The sequence below is a fragment of the Dermacentor variabilis genome, chromosome 6, assembly GCF_050947875.1.
Source record: "Dermacentor variabilis isolate Ectoservices chromosome 6, ASM5094787v1, whole genome shotgun sequence".
NCBI lineage: Eukaryota > Metazoa > Arthropoda > Arachnida > Ixodida > Ixodidae > Dermacentor > Dermacentor variabilis.
In genome coordinates, this window is record NC_134573.1 from 171375011 (window position 1) to 171392206 (window position 17196).

At 46.3% G+C, this 17196-nt stretch overlaps 1 protein-coding gene across 2 annotated transcripts in view; it reads right to left on the reverse strand.

Annotated features, from left to right (window-relative positions):
- The window catches only part of LOC142585772 (suppressor of lurcher protein 1-like), a 460587-nt gene that overhangs the window by 252170 nt on the left and 191221 nt on the right, over positions 1 to 17196 (reverse strand). For both annotated transcript variants that reach the window (XM_075696765.1, XM_075696766.1), the window contains one exon: positions 15058 to 15233. In XM_075696765.1, the coding sequence (XP_075552880.1) occupies positions 15058 to 15147 (90 nt within the window). In that variant the 5' untranslated portion in view covers positions 15148 to 15233. The remainder of the gene's footprint in view (positions 1 to 15057; positions 15234 to 17196) is intronic.

Here is a 17196-nt window from a genome sequence, read left to right on the forward strand (position 1 = left end):
TGTCGCGTCGCGCCGCGCGCTGAGATGATAAACTGAGGAAATAGAAACAAACAAAAATACAAAGAAACAAGCAAGTAGAATAAAGGAAGTCAAGTTCCAGAAGTCATAACTTGACAACGCCGCATCCACCTTCGTCTGTCAGGCAAAAATACGTTCCAGCGTGGCATTCAAGGCTGAGACGCCGAGTTCAGGCGCACAAAGGAAAAGATGCGCAGAGAACACCTCGAGCAGCGCAGCATTGATCGACGAGCACGCACCCCATGGTGTTTTGAGGGAAGAATGAGGAGAATTCGCGAGGGAATCTCTCCAGGGAGATCTGGCCGCCCGACGTTTTCTCATCCGTCAAAGACGACCTCGGTGCCGCAAGGCCAACGCTTCGCGAAGCGTCGACGCGCGCTCGCGCTGGGGAAGGATTGCGTGCTGAGCTTTTTTCTCAAATTTATAGAGAAATCCACACTCCTTTAGCTCTCGATGCCGTCTTTGGTAATGCCGTTTTAAGGGAATTACGTGTCGATGTAAGGATAAAAATCAGATGGCTTCAGTAACTTTCTGGTGAGAACCGTACCTATTTTCTTGAGCATGCCCTCACGACCGTGCCCACACGCACGTTCACACGCACGTTCACACGCACGTTCACACGCACGCACGCGCACACGCACGCACGCGCACACGCAACCACACACATACACAGACACACCATTCTCCTCCACACACACAAAGATACACACACGCACCCACGCACACGCACGCGCGCGCGCGCACGCACGCACGCGCACGCACACACACACACACACACACACACACACACACACACACACACACACACACACACACACACACACACACACACACACACACACACACACACACACACACACACACACACACACACACACACACACACACGCACACACACACGCACGCACACACGCACGCACGCACGCACGTACACACAGATGCGCAAACAGGAACGAACACACACACACACGCGCGCGCAAACAGGAACGAACACACACATGCACGCGCACGCATGCAGGCACGCACACACACGCCGACACAAACACATACAAGAACACGCATGCGCGCATATACGATAAATATATTTATTAGCTTTCGTTAAGGCTTGCGCCCGCTAGAACGTCAGCAGGCTTTCGCCAAAGAACGCGCTCACATGGAAATTTTGGGGCATAAAACAGAGTGGAGGCGAGGCGAAACCTCCTTAGAGGTATAGGCAGACCAGCGAAGAAGCGGAAAGACGAAATATTAAGGTCGACGCTGTGCGGCGAACAACATCACGCATCAGCGTCAGGAAACAACGTCTGCGCTATGCCTAGAAAGCTTCGAGTTTTCACGCTTCCGACGCCGCCGTTGGACCTGCGCTATTTTTAATCGTAAGCGTACATGCCCCGTCTGTGAAATCGGCGAGGCTAAGTCGGAGACTGCCGAACTGGCAGAGGGAAGCGAGGGCCGGAGGTGGATGGCGCCTGGGGGTGAAGAGGAGGAGCGCGCGGCAGTGAAGGTACGGAGGTGCGCGCAGCTGAGGAGCAAGGAGACGAAGCGTTGCGGAGGAGGAGAGTAGGCGGAAGCGCGCTGGGTTCACCTCCTCTTGCAGTTGCTACGGACTCTGTGTGCGCTGTGGATGTACCGGGTTCATCCGCCGATCGAGGGGCCGACCACCGACCAAGAAGGACGGAGCAGCAACGCAAGCGGTGGCCGGCCGAGCGCGAGCCGATCGGCCCCGAAGTCGTCCCCAAGCGCCGAGCACGAGCTGAATGAAGCGGCAAAAGGCGCGGGCTAGGCAGGCTCAGGAGACTCTCGAAGAACGTAGTTGGAGGCTTGCGACAATGCGGGTGCACCAGGCAAGACAGCATATCCTAAACACTCTGGAAGAGTACCCATGCGCTTGCACGTAACCTGTGTTCACAAAGCAAAAAGCGCTTATAATTATTTATCCTTCCCACTCCTGGGCACAGCACTGGCACAAACAAGATATGTACACAAATGTGCATACCGCCACTGAACGTGTTCTGTGGATTTTAAGGACACGATCATCATTGTCGGCAGCGAAGAAGGCACCGCGCGTGCGTTAGAAGTATTGAAGACAGTCTTCTTGAGCGAGTTCAGACCGATTTGAGGTTTTGGGGATTTGTGTACCTAACGACTTTCGTCTCATAAATTGGACTATTTGAGGCCCTTCAGCGCACCTAGGACACCAAAAAACACGTCAGTTAAGGACACCTAGTTAGTGTTAGTATAGGGAGCGGTAATAATGCGTATTGAGGAAAAACACACGAATAATAATGGCGAAATGAAAGCATGATGCGCTCATTCAGACAGCGGGTGCCCTAAAATCGAAGTCGGAACTGCGGGTTTACTCAACGAAAAGTGTGGGCCGATCCCGGAGATAGCGCCATCTAAAAACATGGGCCGATCTCGCACAAAGTGCAATTTAAAAATAAAGTAAGGTAAAGCTTATGTAAAAGGGAAAAAAAGCAGTTTAGCCAACGCTTCTGTTTAGTCCATATTCCTGTTTCTTAATCCCGTTTGTTACCGTTTTCCCGTTACTCTTGTGAGCCTATTCGCATGTGCTGCGTCCGTCTGCCACGAACGAGGGATGTAATTTACACTTCAACATGAACATTCGAATTATGTGCATTGCTCGTGAACATCTGTTCTCACGTATTTTTGCTGTGTATGTGGGTATGTTAACTTTAGAATGGTTGTTATTATAGTATTCTCTCAATTGTTTGTTTCGTACATTTTTGAGCGTAATAATTGAAAGAAGGGAGCAGCCGGTGCCGTCTAGGAAACACCAACGTCTTTTTAACACTGATAAGAATTTTAAAAGAGAGTAGTTCAACGCGTCAAGTTGGAGACATCGCTATCGACACTTAATTTTGTCTCTTCCGGCGTCTCTTGTGTGCATTGTGCACCGATTTTAGGTCGGCGCTAGACCTTCCAGCCCATAGAGAGTACAGTTAGGCGCTCTGTTTGCTGAGAGCAGTAAAAGGTGAAGATAGTCAGCTGGAAAACTTCGTACAGTTGTAGTTGTTAAGAATCCTTGATGAGATGGATTTGCATACGTTAACATGGTTTATTTTGAGGCAGGAAGTATCTTTCGTGCAGTTCTTTCGTTGGGTGACGCATCATGGCTGGCAGAAACTGCGCTGTGCGCTGCGCCGAGCAGGAATGAAGCCGTGGGGCAAAAGATCCTAACGAACGAATCGCACAGTGGCAGCCAAATCCCTTTCGTCGAGTTGATTACGCCATGCTGTAGACAGCACTCCGAGCCCTGAGAGCCACAGAAGCTTGGTTAGTTGAAGGCCGGTTTCTTGGAAGACTTTGTTAGCGCACCTTAAGTCACGACTGTCGGGCGCATTGATGATTTGCTGCCAGAACATCATCTTCTCTCCGAATTTCCACAAAAATCTCTTCCGTTATTAGTTAGTGACATGTAAAGGGTACCTATCTGTAATATATCATGCGCTAAGCTACTGCGGACAACAGTGCATCAGTCTTGTGAGCATAAGTTTCAGTGTTATTTAGTTTTTTTGCTATCGTATGCTTAGCGTAGCACAGCCTGTGTTTTAAGCGTAACTATGATTGATAATATTGTTACGGGGGTAAAAAAAGTCAGAAATATATTTACAGGATATTTACCATAACTGTAGCATCTGACAAAATGGTAGACAGCGCGCAATGTCCAGAGCGTCGTTTTCTTCGGACCAAGATTAAAACGTCTTCTTTGTCAGCGTGTCACATGACACCCGGGGGCTGAAGCACTGGTCCGGTGCTGGTTAGGAGGCGGTCGAGTGGTATGACTTAAGACACGCGACGTGGATCTCGTCGGAGCGATGCTGAGCCACGGTTGGGTCAAGAGCGGCGATATCGTACGTGACGTCAGTTACTTGACACAAGGCACGGTATGGCCAGAGTAGGGTGAAAGTAACTTCTCCGAGAGGCCAACGCGTCGCGACGGTGACCAAAGGAGAACCAGGGAGCCCGATGTGTAATGAACGTTACGATGGCGGGCGTCATATAAGCGCCGATTTTCCTGCGACTGCACAAGTCGGCGTCGGCATATATGGCGAACTTCTTGTGCTTTGAGTATGGCTTCATGGGTGTACTCGGATGTGAAATTTAGACGAGCAAGCAGAACGGTGTCGAAAGGTATAGAAGGGTCGCGGCCAAACGAGAGGAAGAATGGAGAGAAGCCTGCGGTAACATGGCGATACGAACTATAGGCGGAAGTAACGAACGACAATGCAACGTCCCAATCACGATGGTCAGCGAAGATATCCATGGACAGCATGTCAGTAAGCGTTCGGTTAAGACGCTCGGTTAGACCGTTCGTTTGTAGATGGTAAGCAGTAGCAAGTTTGTGTTTAGTCGCGCACGAGTCCAGAATGTCGACAACTTTAGAAAGAAAGTAGCGGCCTCGGTCGGTGAGGATTGGATTGGATTTCCTTCTTCGATGAGCGTCTAGAGCGTCGTCTTCTTCGGACCAAGCTTAAAACGCCTTCTTCGTCAGCGTGTCACAATATATAACGTATACGAAAATAAACCAGTATCATTTTATAGTGCCCATTTAACTATCCATGCTTCAGCAAAAAAAACGCCGAATACTGAGAATCAAGAAAGATGAAAACTTGAAGTGAACAACCGCGTTCAAACAAGGAATGTCTCAGGGTGCAGCCAGCGTTTCGACATGTGGACTAGCCTTCGTCAAGAATACGCGTTATTGGACTATTGCGTTTGGAGTTTTGAGAACTACACCCCTTGTTCGACCACTGCTATTGGAGCTTTGAGAACTGATTCGTTTATTCAGCGCACGATTGCAAAGCAAGGAACAGATATAATAAACGACACAAACCAGACTATAGTGACGATAAAGCACACACGTGATGTTGGTTTTGTCTCCGTTGCTCTTCTGTGCGTCTATTGCACAACTATTTAATCTTTTATTTTTCGGCCACTAATGTTGTGTATTCTAATGGAGTAATTCGGACGCTTATGGAGCTAGTCGCAGCACCACATTTATTATAGAAGTCCAGAACGAGGGCAAGCTGGTAACAGCTCTTGCCGTCACACAGTTAAGGCTGCAAAAGGAGCAATTTCGTTACTGAACAGGAAGCACAGAGACTGTCGCTATGAATGCCATTATCTTTCCCGCCATGCTCTGGGCTTACGTAAGAGTCAACGCGACGTTCCAAGAAAGGACGGTCATTAGCGGCCAAGAAGTACTGTACGCTAGCGGCACGGAGTCCGAAAAGAAAGAGAGATAGAAAAAAAGAGCAGTTATTTGTTGCACCACAGCGTTGTGCCAAAACTGCTTGTGAAATCGTTCCGCAAGAGTTGTCTTGACAGTAAAACATTGTTCCCCCACCCGCGTCAAAAAGGCAAAAAAAAAAAAGAACTATGCAATGTCGCATCGACGTACCCCGAAGGGATGATGCTGGAAGTAACAAAAAAGAAAAAAGAAAGAACGAATCGTTAGCTATACGTGTTTTTATGGCGCAAGTGCAATGAAGGCTACCCCCCCCCCATGCTCCCCCCCCCTAAAAAATTGTGATTATGTAACTGGGCACAAAACATTCGTAGAAGTGACAACATTTATGCCGAACATTGTCAGTCTTTTCCTCTGACGCCGTGGCAAGGGTGAAGCGCACACGTAGTACAACAGAAGTTTATCTCGTATTTGGCACGACGTGAGGAGCCAGATAAAAAGCCGCTGTAGAGAAATTTGACAAATGTACATTTCACCTTCTCACTAGTTGTTGTTAAAGTAAAGATGCGAATTCATTAGTTAGGTTGGGGGCTGTTCGTGGTATGCGCCTTACTTTCCTGCTTTTTTTATTTTATTACTTTTTCTGCTAGGAAAGAACGTCAGAACGAGTGCCTTTAAGCACTGACTGGCGTGAGCACAACCGCAAAGCCTTAGTTCCTGAGAGTGCGTCCCGACCACATCTGTTGCGAACGAGAAAGATAAAATTAAGGCAATAGTAACAAGTCAGTCACAAGGAAGATAAGAAGGCATATACAATGATAGGACAACCGAAAGAAAAAAAAACTGACAGTCGTTTTAGCATACGCCAAAGAGGGCGAAGACGAAAGCCTGCGCAAGCAAGAGACATTCAATAAATTACTTGAAATTCTCATTCGAATGCGTTATTAATTCTTGTTACTTCTTGTCTCCCACCGAATGTGGTGGGTTCGAGTGCTTTAATTAAATCTACCTTATTTAAGTGTGTCAACCAACTTCGCGCTAATTAACGCCAAAGGTCGTGGGTCCGGCTCGCACCAACGGTCGAGGAATCGAGCGCCTTGATTTCCTCACTATTCTATAACTCTGCATTTTTTCGCATTATTAGCGGCATCTATTTGAAAGAAGACGATGAACACGTGAGCAGGGGCAATAGCGCTCCGATTTTCTGTACCTCACAACGCGACCCTGAAACATAGAGATATAAGGATTTCGCCTTGAAGAAATATGAAAGGAATAGCAGCCTGTATGTCTAACAAGAGCAATAGAAAAAGAGTTGGAAGTTTACCAGGCAGCATGTGCTGTTAGCGAAAGGGGTGCAACTCCTTTCTGCAACGCTCCCGCGACGAGGCAGAGGACGAGTTATGCATGCAAGACAGCGCAGCATCCGAAAATATTTTTTTCACTTCTTCGCCAAGAAGAGAGCGGCGGGAACGCCCTGCTGGCATCGTGGTGTCGCTGGCTTTGGTCCATCATACACATGCGGTGTATATAGTGTTGCGAGAAGGAAGAAAGAACGGTGAGAAACAAAGAAAGAAAATGTTGCAAAGAAAATATCAAACAAAAGCACGTTCACCTTGCATTCAAGCAACGAGAGCGATGCAAGCCGCTGGAAGCAGCGTTTTTTAAGACGAGCGCTTCGGAGTATGTGCGCCAGTGGGATGTGGTTGTTGCCGAAGCGAGAGAGAGAGAGAGAGAAAGAGAATCCGTACATATGATGGCTCGTTTGGACGCCTCCGGGGTCGTTATCATTTACGCGTGCCCTGATGTGAATGACACAGCGTCGACAGCGGAACGCCTTCTAACCCCTATGAGCCCTCGTTGCAGCAAAACCATCCATGATAAGGTTGAGAAGCGAACAAAAGAAATGAAAGAAAGAAGCCACGGGTAGAAATGAAGTAAACAAAGAGAAAAGAAGGAACGCTAGAACGCGACGAGAAAAATCGCCGCGTCGCCGCGTAATTTTACTCCTTCTTCCTGCATGACGTGTTCCTCGCACACTGCGCCCACTATCCTCGTTTGTATTTTTGCTGTAGTTCAGTATTTTCTTTCTCTGGTGGCATTTTTAATACTTAAAGTTATGCTCCAGCAATCACAGCCTCCGCAGTTCCTATGTGGTGCATGAAACATTTCGTCTATTGAAACATCAGCCTTGGTTTCATGCAGTTCTGCAAGACCTCATTAACATGGTAAAATCGTAATTCCCATCATTTAAGTTTGCTTATTTCTATGTCTGCATAAAATTTAGTTTCGTGGGTAATACCGGTTACTCCTTCTCGCTTAGTCAATCTATGTATACCGATGATACGCCAGTTCAAACGAACAAGAAATTTAGAAAAAGTTACAGTAAAGTTCCACTTCGTGAACGCGGGTGCCGTCCAAGTGTACGGGTGCTACAGCGCTCACGACGCTATCGGCCCTCGGTGCGCCTAGACGCGTATAGTGTCCGCATCGCATGTGACAGTGAAGACAGGGCTCGCGCGGTCGCGCCAGACGATGCAGCTGCCGGAGTAGAAGGCCGCGTTGTAAGCATTCGCTTACTATCTAAGTTACCTAGCATGGCGTCAGCGCGCAGAGGAAAACACGAACACTTCCCACTCGATGAGCGCGGCCACTCGCTGTCGGAAAGCTGGCGCGAGCAAGCAATCGCGGCAGCAGCAGCGGGCGAAGTGACCTTCGTGCTGTCTATCGCTCATGCGCAAACTGAGCGGTGAAAACTCAGCGCATGCAAAGCTACGAGCCTTCGGACCACCTAGACTGTGGCCTGAAAGCAGTTTGCTTTAAAGATAAAGCTTCTGCCCTTCTGGTCTCAGCACCTGTGGTCAGAGGTGGTGGCAGGCCCTGCACGGGATTCCGAACGCGTTGCTTGAGGAAGTGGCGCTCGAAGCACCGGTTGTCTGCCGCGTACGGGTAAGGCAAGGTGGTAAGCATCCCCCATAACAGAGCGCAATTATAGTGCCGCAAATAACCACCTTCTAATGCATGCTGAACGCACTCTTGAATAGTAGGTGGGGTTGGTTCTTCATAACTGCTTTCATTATCCGCTAATAGCAGAGATTGCAGCAGCGTAACTTAAGGCACACGCGTTTCAGACTTTCTGTTTAAAGTATTAGTTTAAAGAGTATGAAGGGCGCTTAACAATTTTGATCCTCTGATTTCTGCGTTGTGGCCTAGGCTACTTCCCCGTTTGCTTGCTTCGTGGCTTCATACAAACACCGCCGATTTCCCGAGCTCGCCATTTACGTTGGCGCGTAAGAACAAATAAGCAAACATCGAATCAAACATACACAAGCTATGCCAAAATAAACCTTAAATAAAAAGCCGATCACGTTCAGGCGTTGTTTAAAGAAAGTTCATGTGAGCACTACTGCAAGTCGCAACACCAAGGCCAAATATTGCTGCTTAACATGTCGCAGCAAACCTTCGATTTAGATCTCAAGGCCACGTGTTCCTTCCACGTGGTTTATTTTAGGCTTGACAATCCTCTCACTGTACACGAAATGTTGCTCCTTAAACCAGATACTTTTTTATTTGACAACGAGAACACAACGTCTCTGGAATTTTGGCCAAGCGCACGTGCTGAGACAGTCCCTAACGCTTCTGAACAGGTGCTCACGTCGGGTTAGCATTGTCCGAACGACATCACGACGATTTCCTGGAAACTCGCAATGTACTATTTTAACTGCAGTGACCAACCAAAGCATTTTAAACCGAAGCTTTCTCTGCGTCGTCGTCCCCGGGGTTGGGTGTGTGCGGTTGGCTGTCTTTCTCACCCAATGTGTGTGTGTGTGTGTGTATATATATATATATATATATATATATATATATATATATATATATATATATATATATATATATATATATATGTTTGGGTGTGTGACCGAACAGACGACTTCGGCACTGGGTATGTTCTGCTGCGTATATGCCCGTCTTTGGGTTTTACCCCAGTATGGGTGTGCCACTGTGACACAAACAGTGTGAAGCCTTAAACGTGCTTCGATGAGTGTGTCGTACCTCCCTGTGCCCCTGTACGCCTCTCACGAACGATATATATATATATATATATATATATATATATATATATATATATATATATATATATATATATATATATATATATATATATATATATATGCACATGTTTAGTAGTGTACGTGTGCCGTACCATTTCCTACGTGCTCCATTACCAAAACCACTAGGTTGTTCTGGGGCGTGTTAGTAAAAATTACTTTATTGATTGATTGATTGATTGATTGATTGATTGATTGATTGATATGGGTCACGCTAATATAAAAATACTGCGGGTGTTGCTCTGAAACATCGCTAGAAGACGAAGCGTATTCAGTGCCACCTTTCCAAATACAGCGCACTATGCGTTGTATTGATATTTGTTTGTATTTGTCTTGTATTCGCATTTGGTCCTTTATTTTTTTTTGCAGTGGAATCGTCTCTTTGGGCAAAAAAGGAGCAAGAAATAAAAATAAAACACAAACACACCCACACACACACGCGCCTCTTTCATATTTTTGCGACAGATCTGCTCCCATTGCAACGCGTTTTACATCGACGACGAGAAAATAAACACTCTGCGAAGGCCCCGAAGGCCTCAGTTCTTTCGGTGCACACTGTTCCCCGAAATGGCGAGAAATATGTGTAGAAGGCCACCATGCGGTGAAAGCGAGACCGCTTGTTGCTTTAGGTTTAGGACCCTGCCGTCCACAACGATGGCGCTTATAACGACCGAAGGTACGGAGAGAATCCAATTTGTGCTATACTAACAGAAACGCGCCGAAGAAGCGGAAAAGTGTGAGAAATGGCTGTTGGTCACGTTTTATTTTCACTATTATTTATTCGAAGTCGTTTTCTTGGAAGCGAGCCACGCGCGTCATCAATAGAGTCACCGCTATTTTGAACATTAGTGCTTTGCTGAAGCCGCCACTTCTTCCCAGATGTGGCGCAATCCATTTCGCAACGCCCGTTAATGCTCAACTTTCGGCTGAATTTTCTTTCTCCTGCATTGGATCAGCAGAAAAGCGTGCAACGTTCCAGAAACTGTAGCTTGTGTTAGGTAACCACGGTTACGGCTTATTCGTTTTAGCCATACCTTTACGGAATGCTGCGGTCATTATATTCAATGAAACGTACTACAAACATAGGTCTCAATGTCTAAAGAAAAAAGGAAGTGAGATTCCATTCGCATCCACTAAAGCCCTGTTCGGTATCATGATATCCGAATATCTATGATTCGCTCGTTTCTCGAGAAAAAAAAATCACATATAGCTATGGCATAGGGGAGGCCACACATTAAATATTTAATTTTTTACGCGCCGTGGTTGCTTAGCGGCTATCGTGTTGGGCTGCTATGGACGTGGTTGCGGGATCGAATGACGGACACGGCAGCCGCATCTCTATTGCGGTGAAATGCGAAAACACCCGCGTACTTGGATTTAGGTGCACGTTAAAGAATCCCAGGTGGTCCAAATTATTCCAGAGTCCACCGCTACGGCGTGCCTCATGATCGAATCGTGGTTTGACAAGTAAAACCCAATAATCTACGTATTTCATTTGGTGGTCGCGGTTGTATTGCCCCGGTATACGACAATGCTGACCTTCAGAAAACAAGAAATTATTGTCTCACCAGAGACGTAGTCGAGCGCTGGACTATTTCAACGGTGGCTGCCACAGTCAGCCAATGTCGAGGCTCTGGCTATAAGGGAGCGTTCATGTGTGCAAAGGGGCGCATGCTTTTAAGCGAGGCGATCCGCATCATCCAACTTCGTGCCCAACTCCGAAAACGGTGCAGACTTCTCAGCCCCCCAAAAAATCCGTAGGCGTCCAGCTCTTTTTTCCTGAAATTTCTTGTTCTGCACAGCCTTTATTTTTTGTTCCGAGAATGGACGTCGCCCCCAGACGTCCATTTGGGCGAGACGTAAGTCCGGAGGTTCGCGTTTCATTTTTCAAAGGCATTCGCTTTTAACCTCCCTCTCTCACACACAGATGACAAGCGTGCGAACCCTTGTTTCTGACACGAACGAAAAGAAAAATGAGGACGCCAGCGTAACGCCTACTTTTTAATTTTGTGGTCGATGTTACATAACCAGGCCTCTTACGCTATGGGTGCCCTTTCTAGACATAGCTGCGTGTTTCTTTCTGAAGCGGCCGTACATAATAAAATAGCTTGAAGCTCGCCAAGATTACCTCTCAATGTGGAATAAGTGGTAAACAACACCTGACTGTCGGGCTTCTTACTAAATGTTATGAACACCAGAATGCTTTTTTTTTGTTTAAACTAAATGCTGCTAAAAGCACGAAGGTTCCTGTCTACTTATACCGTAAGTGAATAGGTGAAATCGCGACTGCAGTGCCAGCAAGCCAATGGAACTATGTTCTTGTCTGTCTACAGTACTCTGCTTATGAGCAATACTCCGTAGACAACCTTTTACGTAGACTGTTATGCACCATACGCCTGCGCTGGTACAGTTTTGCTTGCTCATTGTTGAAGCCTTCGTATGGGACAAGGGGCAGCAGGTGAGTCGCAATAGTAAGGATGTATATATTGGCATATTCGACTGCTCGTTTCCAGAAGGCGTTCATTGTTTAACACCCATATACCTATGTACTACGAGAACACGCTGACGAAACAGCGTTAATCGGGCGTCATTGTCGCAGCTCGAACCGATTCCTTCTTGCAGAAAATCTTAGTTGCTGCAACAGACGGGCAATTTCTGCGCACATTGAATTATTATTGGAATAGGATGTCAGACAAGCTCATTCCTTTCAATTTCACTTAACGCTCTACCCTTCTAACTAATATTTGTCGCATATATTGAAAGTTACCATAACGGCCAGCAACCAGGCCTGCACATTGCACGGTTGGAACAAAAAGGCGTTGTTGTTCTGGGGCTTGATGTGGCGAAACTAGGCGCGCTGCAGCGGAGGGGGGCTCCGGAATTATTTTCACCGCCTAGGGTTCTTTATCGTGCGCCACGTGCAAGATGCACGAGCGGTTTTGCATTCCGCCCCTTTCAGAACGCGGCGGCCGCGGCAGGGATAGCATCAGCGACCTCGAGCACAGCAGTGCATAGCAGCGCGTAGCAGTGCATAGCACTGCATAGTCACTGGGTCATCGAGGCGGGTGCTTTTGTGTCAATCATATGTCATAGACTAACGACGAAAGTTCCACGGATTGGAGAATAATGCGGAGCAGTAAGCAGCTGAGCTAGAATATTCCAATGAATCTAACCTAACCCAAATAAGCCGAATACAATACGTTCTTCGTGGCCGAGTGGTCTGAATTTGTTTGGTGCACTGCTTAAGAAAACGTAAGTGAAGAAAGCTCACATTACGGAAGAAAAAAAGATGACAGCTAACAAGCAGGGCTACTCCCAGACAATATAAAGAGAATAAACGGGAGCGTTTTAATCTATTTCATCGTAGCAACCGTTTCCATTTCTTCATAGTAGACTTTTGGATACGGTTTATATGAAGTACAGTTTCTTTCATTAGGGACGACTGAGTTGAAGTTTTCAGAATGCGGCGTCAGGAACACGCCTAAGTCCTTGTTGCAAAAAAGGGAAGATGTGGCGATCACCTGGGTCAGAGAAAACGCAGGCAGCCCCAATGGTACGCAATAACAGAGCGGCAACTCGAAGAAAAGCTACGATCAAACTCTATTTGCTTCTTTTCTTAACATTAATGTCGTCATACAAATAAAGCGAGAAAAAACAGTTTAGCGGCGTGCAGAAAAGAGAAAACTTCCTTATGACAAATAAGTGGACGGAGCGGTGGCTAAATAGAAGAAAGTATAATTGAATCTGCAAAGAATGGGCATAGCTCACAGTCACGCAACGCAATCACGAACCGTATTGTTTGGGCGGAAAAAGAAAGAGGAAGGAGGAGGTGGCGGTTCAATTTCAACAAACAGGACAAGGGTGGCAGAGGAGAAAGAAGTCTGTACAAAAGAGGCAAGTAAGGATACGAACAAGATAGAGAGGGGGGGGGAGGAAATACAATGGCAAAAACTCCAAAAAACACGCCAGCTTGTGTTTTAATTTAGGGCAGAAGGCGCATCACATCCCCGGCTTTTCTTTCTGCATACATTAGTTTTCAAGGCTCCGCTCGCATCGGCACCTTCTGCGTGCATTCCCCCATTCCTGCTTTCACCAAGACTGGTTCTTTCAGTACGCTTTTGGCTTCTTTCTTTCCTCGGCGGTATGAGTTTGGTACTACACGGGAATTTTATGCCCTCTGCACGCTCATCGTTCATTGTTGTTGTTCTTTTTTGTTTATGGCTTCCTCAATACTTGTGGCTCCAAAAATGTCATCCGCTTCGTACGCTTTAACGAAATTACACGGTGCGAAATGACAAAGGGATGAATTCTCGGCGCGCTGACAAGATGAATAGTTGCAATCTCACAACCCGTTCTTTTTTTCATTAGTTTTCCATCTCGAAGTAGGAGAACGATGCAGTGACATGAAGTGCTGTAATGGAGATGACGTAACAAAAGAAAAAACTGCCTGCGCAGCTTCATTAAGCGCTACAGATGACAACGAGCTTCGATGCACCGGATTCGCCTTCCTTGATTTCCTTACTATGCCAGTATGTGCGGACAAGGCGAGTTGTTTGTGCGTATCTTTTTTTTCCTTCTAATCCGCAATTCTTCTGTCCCTGAATTTCTTTATTTCATCTTTATTTCTCTATCTATCTATCTATCTATCTATCTATCTATCTATCTATCTATCTATCTATCTATCTATCTATCTATCTATCTATCTATCTATCTATCTATCTATCTATCTATCTATCTATCTATCTATCTATCTATCTATCTATCTATCTATCTATCTATCTATCTATCTATCTATCTATCTATCTATCTATCTATCTATCTATCTATCTATCTATCTATCTATCTATCTATCTATCTATCTATCTTTTTTTTCTTCCGTTTTCTCTTTCCCTTGTTACAACAAGTGCGTAATCGCCGCTGTACTTAGTGTGTTCGAAATCGGAGTGAAAGGAAAATCGAGGGTTCACCCCCACTAAAGTGATAGTCCTTTTTCTTCCAAGAAATTTCAAATCGGCGCTTACCGCTGGTCAGTGTCCTTTCACTAAAATTTTACAACCAGGTCTCAGTTCTTCACCCGCATTGTTCAATTAAGCACTGGTCATCTTTGTTTTGCCTTTGCCTGCTCACAAGTTGTGTTAAGAAAATGCGCTGCGCCGCTAAGCGTCCAGATGATGAGAGAAGCAGGCGGCAGAAGAGCTTTGTATACCCTTAAGATATTGCCTTTTTTTGAGCGTAATCCAATCCACTGTGCTTTCCGCAAAACCCATTTTTTCAGCCTATGCGTACGCAACCGAATTCTCAAGCGCACTAACCGCCACCGCTCCGACAGAGAGTCAAGCAAGTACCCGTAGACGCAGGGCGCATATAAGCGCATGCACAAATAAGGGTTTTAGTTTACTTCTGAATCGCTTGTCACAAGTCATTAGGACGGCGCGCGAGCAGCTTCGAACCTGGCACGTCTTTATTGCTGTTTTCTTCTGTTTGGATCATTACGAGCGTCGGCTACCATTCAGCGGCTGTTCACGTTCGTACAACTTATGTCAACCAGAACAAAAATAACAAAAGAAAGCACAAAAACAAAAGAAGCTGCATAATTCATGCATTTGTGCATTAAACACAAAACAAAAATTACAAGAGAGAAAGAAAGAAAGGAAATAGGAAAGGAAGAAATTGAGGAACAAAGATGTCTGCTCGAACCTGCGATAGCGAACTTAGGATGCTGACCTTTTTCGCCGCGGCTCTCAGCAGGGCCATGTGTGGGTGTCGCCCTCTGGCGAGCGTGGTGGCCGGCAGCGCTGGCCTCGGGCCGGTCATCCGCGGCGAGCATGGGGCGACTCACGCCGTGCTGTCCTAGGACGCCAGCAAATGGCGACGGCAGCGGAGGAGTCCTTGCCACGGGCCTGCGCGCCGGAAGAGAAGAGAAATTTAGCACACGCGAGAGCGTCCGCGCATTTAAAGGTGAGTTCCGCTTCCGGCCAGCAAGAAGACTGTAATTTGAATGCAAAGACTAAAGTTTCGAGCTTAACTAACGGAGCTTGTTTGAAAGATGTCTCTGCAATGGGCCGTCACCTCGCGTCGACAAGAAAAATCTTTTGAAGAATCCGATATTATCCCCGCATTTTGAGAGCGGGAGTTACACTTTATTTCTTAACGACTACAGCTCCAGTATTCGCTGTCGGTGTTGAGCTCAGTCCCCGGTGGTGGTGAATCCATTGGTTTTGATCTTTTGATGTGTTTGAATTGGGCTACAAGCAGCGGCCACAGTGCAGGGCGCATCTCTTGTGGTGTCCAACTCTCCCAGTGTAGGGAAAGAAAGGAGGGAGGGAGGGGTGTTCCGTATATTTTAACGCTGTGTGTGCGGACGAACGAAAACACAATAGGTGCTGAGAGAAAAAGAAAAAAAAACCTTGACTACGTTTTTTTGGCGCAGACCACCTTCCTGCTGAATTATAAAGCAATCTGCCCAGCCGCCATCTTGTTTGGACAGGAAAGTAATAGCCTGCATTGTGTTTAAACCCGATGTTGTCTTCGCGAAGATGCCCCTTTTGCCGGGTTCGTCAGAAGTGGAGCTAGACTTTAGATGACTACCGTCAGCTTAGTTATTTCCATATCAACAGTGAGTATTAGAACTCAGCCTATGTCACGGGGTGAAAGGGTAGGCACGGTAAAGATTACGGCAGTACCACATTGGCAATATCTACTACAAAGAAGGAATTGGAGACTATAAAGAACACTGAATTATTAGAAACAGCGCCATTGGTTGAACTACGCTTGCGTCACTACAAATACAGGCTAATAGTACTGTACATCACGGGTGCCTATGAGCTTCAGCACACCAGCGAAAATCCAAAACGACATCTTAGTCGCCACTCAAAACAAAAAGGAAAGCAGCGAAAAGTGAGCGGGCCAGAAAGAGCTAGATCGCTGTAAAATAGAGAGTTAATCGCCAATGGGAAACTCAGTCAAAAATGAAAGCGAACACAGAGCAATCTGGTGAAGCCAGTTGGAACATGAAGACGTTTCCGGCGGAATATGGCAGGAATAAAAGAAAGAAAACAAACCCGAAATAAAGAGAGACGCGGTAGGGCAGCAGCCGAGAAAACCTACCGCGCCAACTAAAGAGCACAAGGCTGCAAAGAAACTGTTAAAGACAAGGATACCTTACAATTTTCCTGGAGCTCAAGAACAATCCCCACAAAGCGTCAGCGTTGAGCCGTGGTTAACTTATTCCATTCTTCCTGCTGTACATACGTTCTCAGCATTTTATCCTGTAGTGTGATAAACAAGGCAGCCTGTCTCCCCCTCCTTAAAAGAACCTATATTAAGTTTCTTACAGTCTTCAATCTTCATGAAACTAAAATACACGGGGAAGCAACTATTAATCTTTTTTCAACAAGAAACACATGGTTTCCGATCCTTGCTTCGCGGCAACAGCCTGCGCTTTAAGAAAGCATAGCTAGCCAGCTAGCTGTACATTTTTTTTCCAGTGCGCTTTTTTGCACTGACGCAAGGCAGCCGGCCTTTGCGAGCTTCTAGCTGCTCTTTGCCAGCCATGTTTACCTTTAGGACACGTTCTTGCAATGACGCAAGAAATGAGACATTGCGGGAATACGAACGGTTGTGAAGTCAGAAAAGTAACAAATAATCATTAGTCGACAAAGGTAATGGGGCTATTCGTGGCGCTGCACAATAAACTTCGCGTAATAAGTAAAGCCACTGTTCCCGATACCCCGCGTAAAATTAAGCGTAGGCTGCTTAAAAAAAATATGGCATGGACATGAACCCCACTTGCAAAAAAGGAAACTAAAGAAGGAAAAAAAAAACACTGCAACTTGTTCTATGCACCCGCCATAAATAATCCGC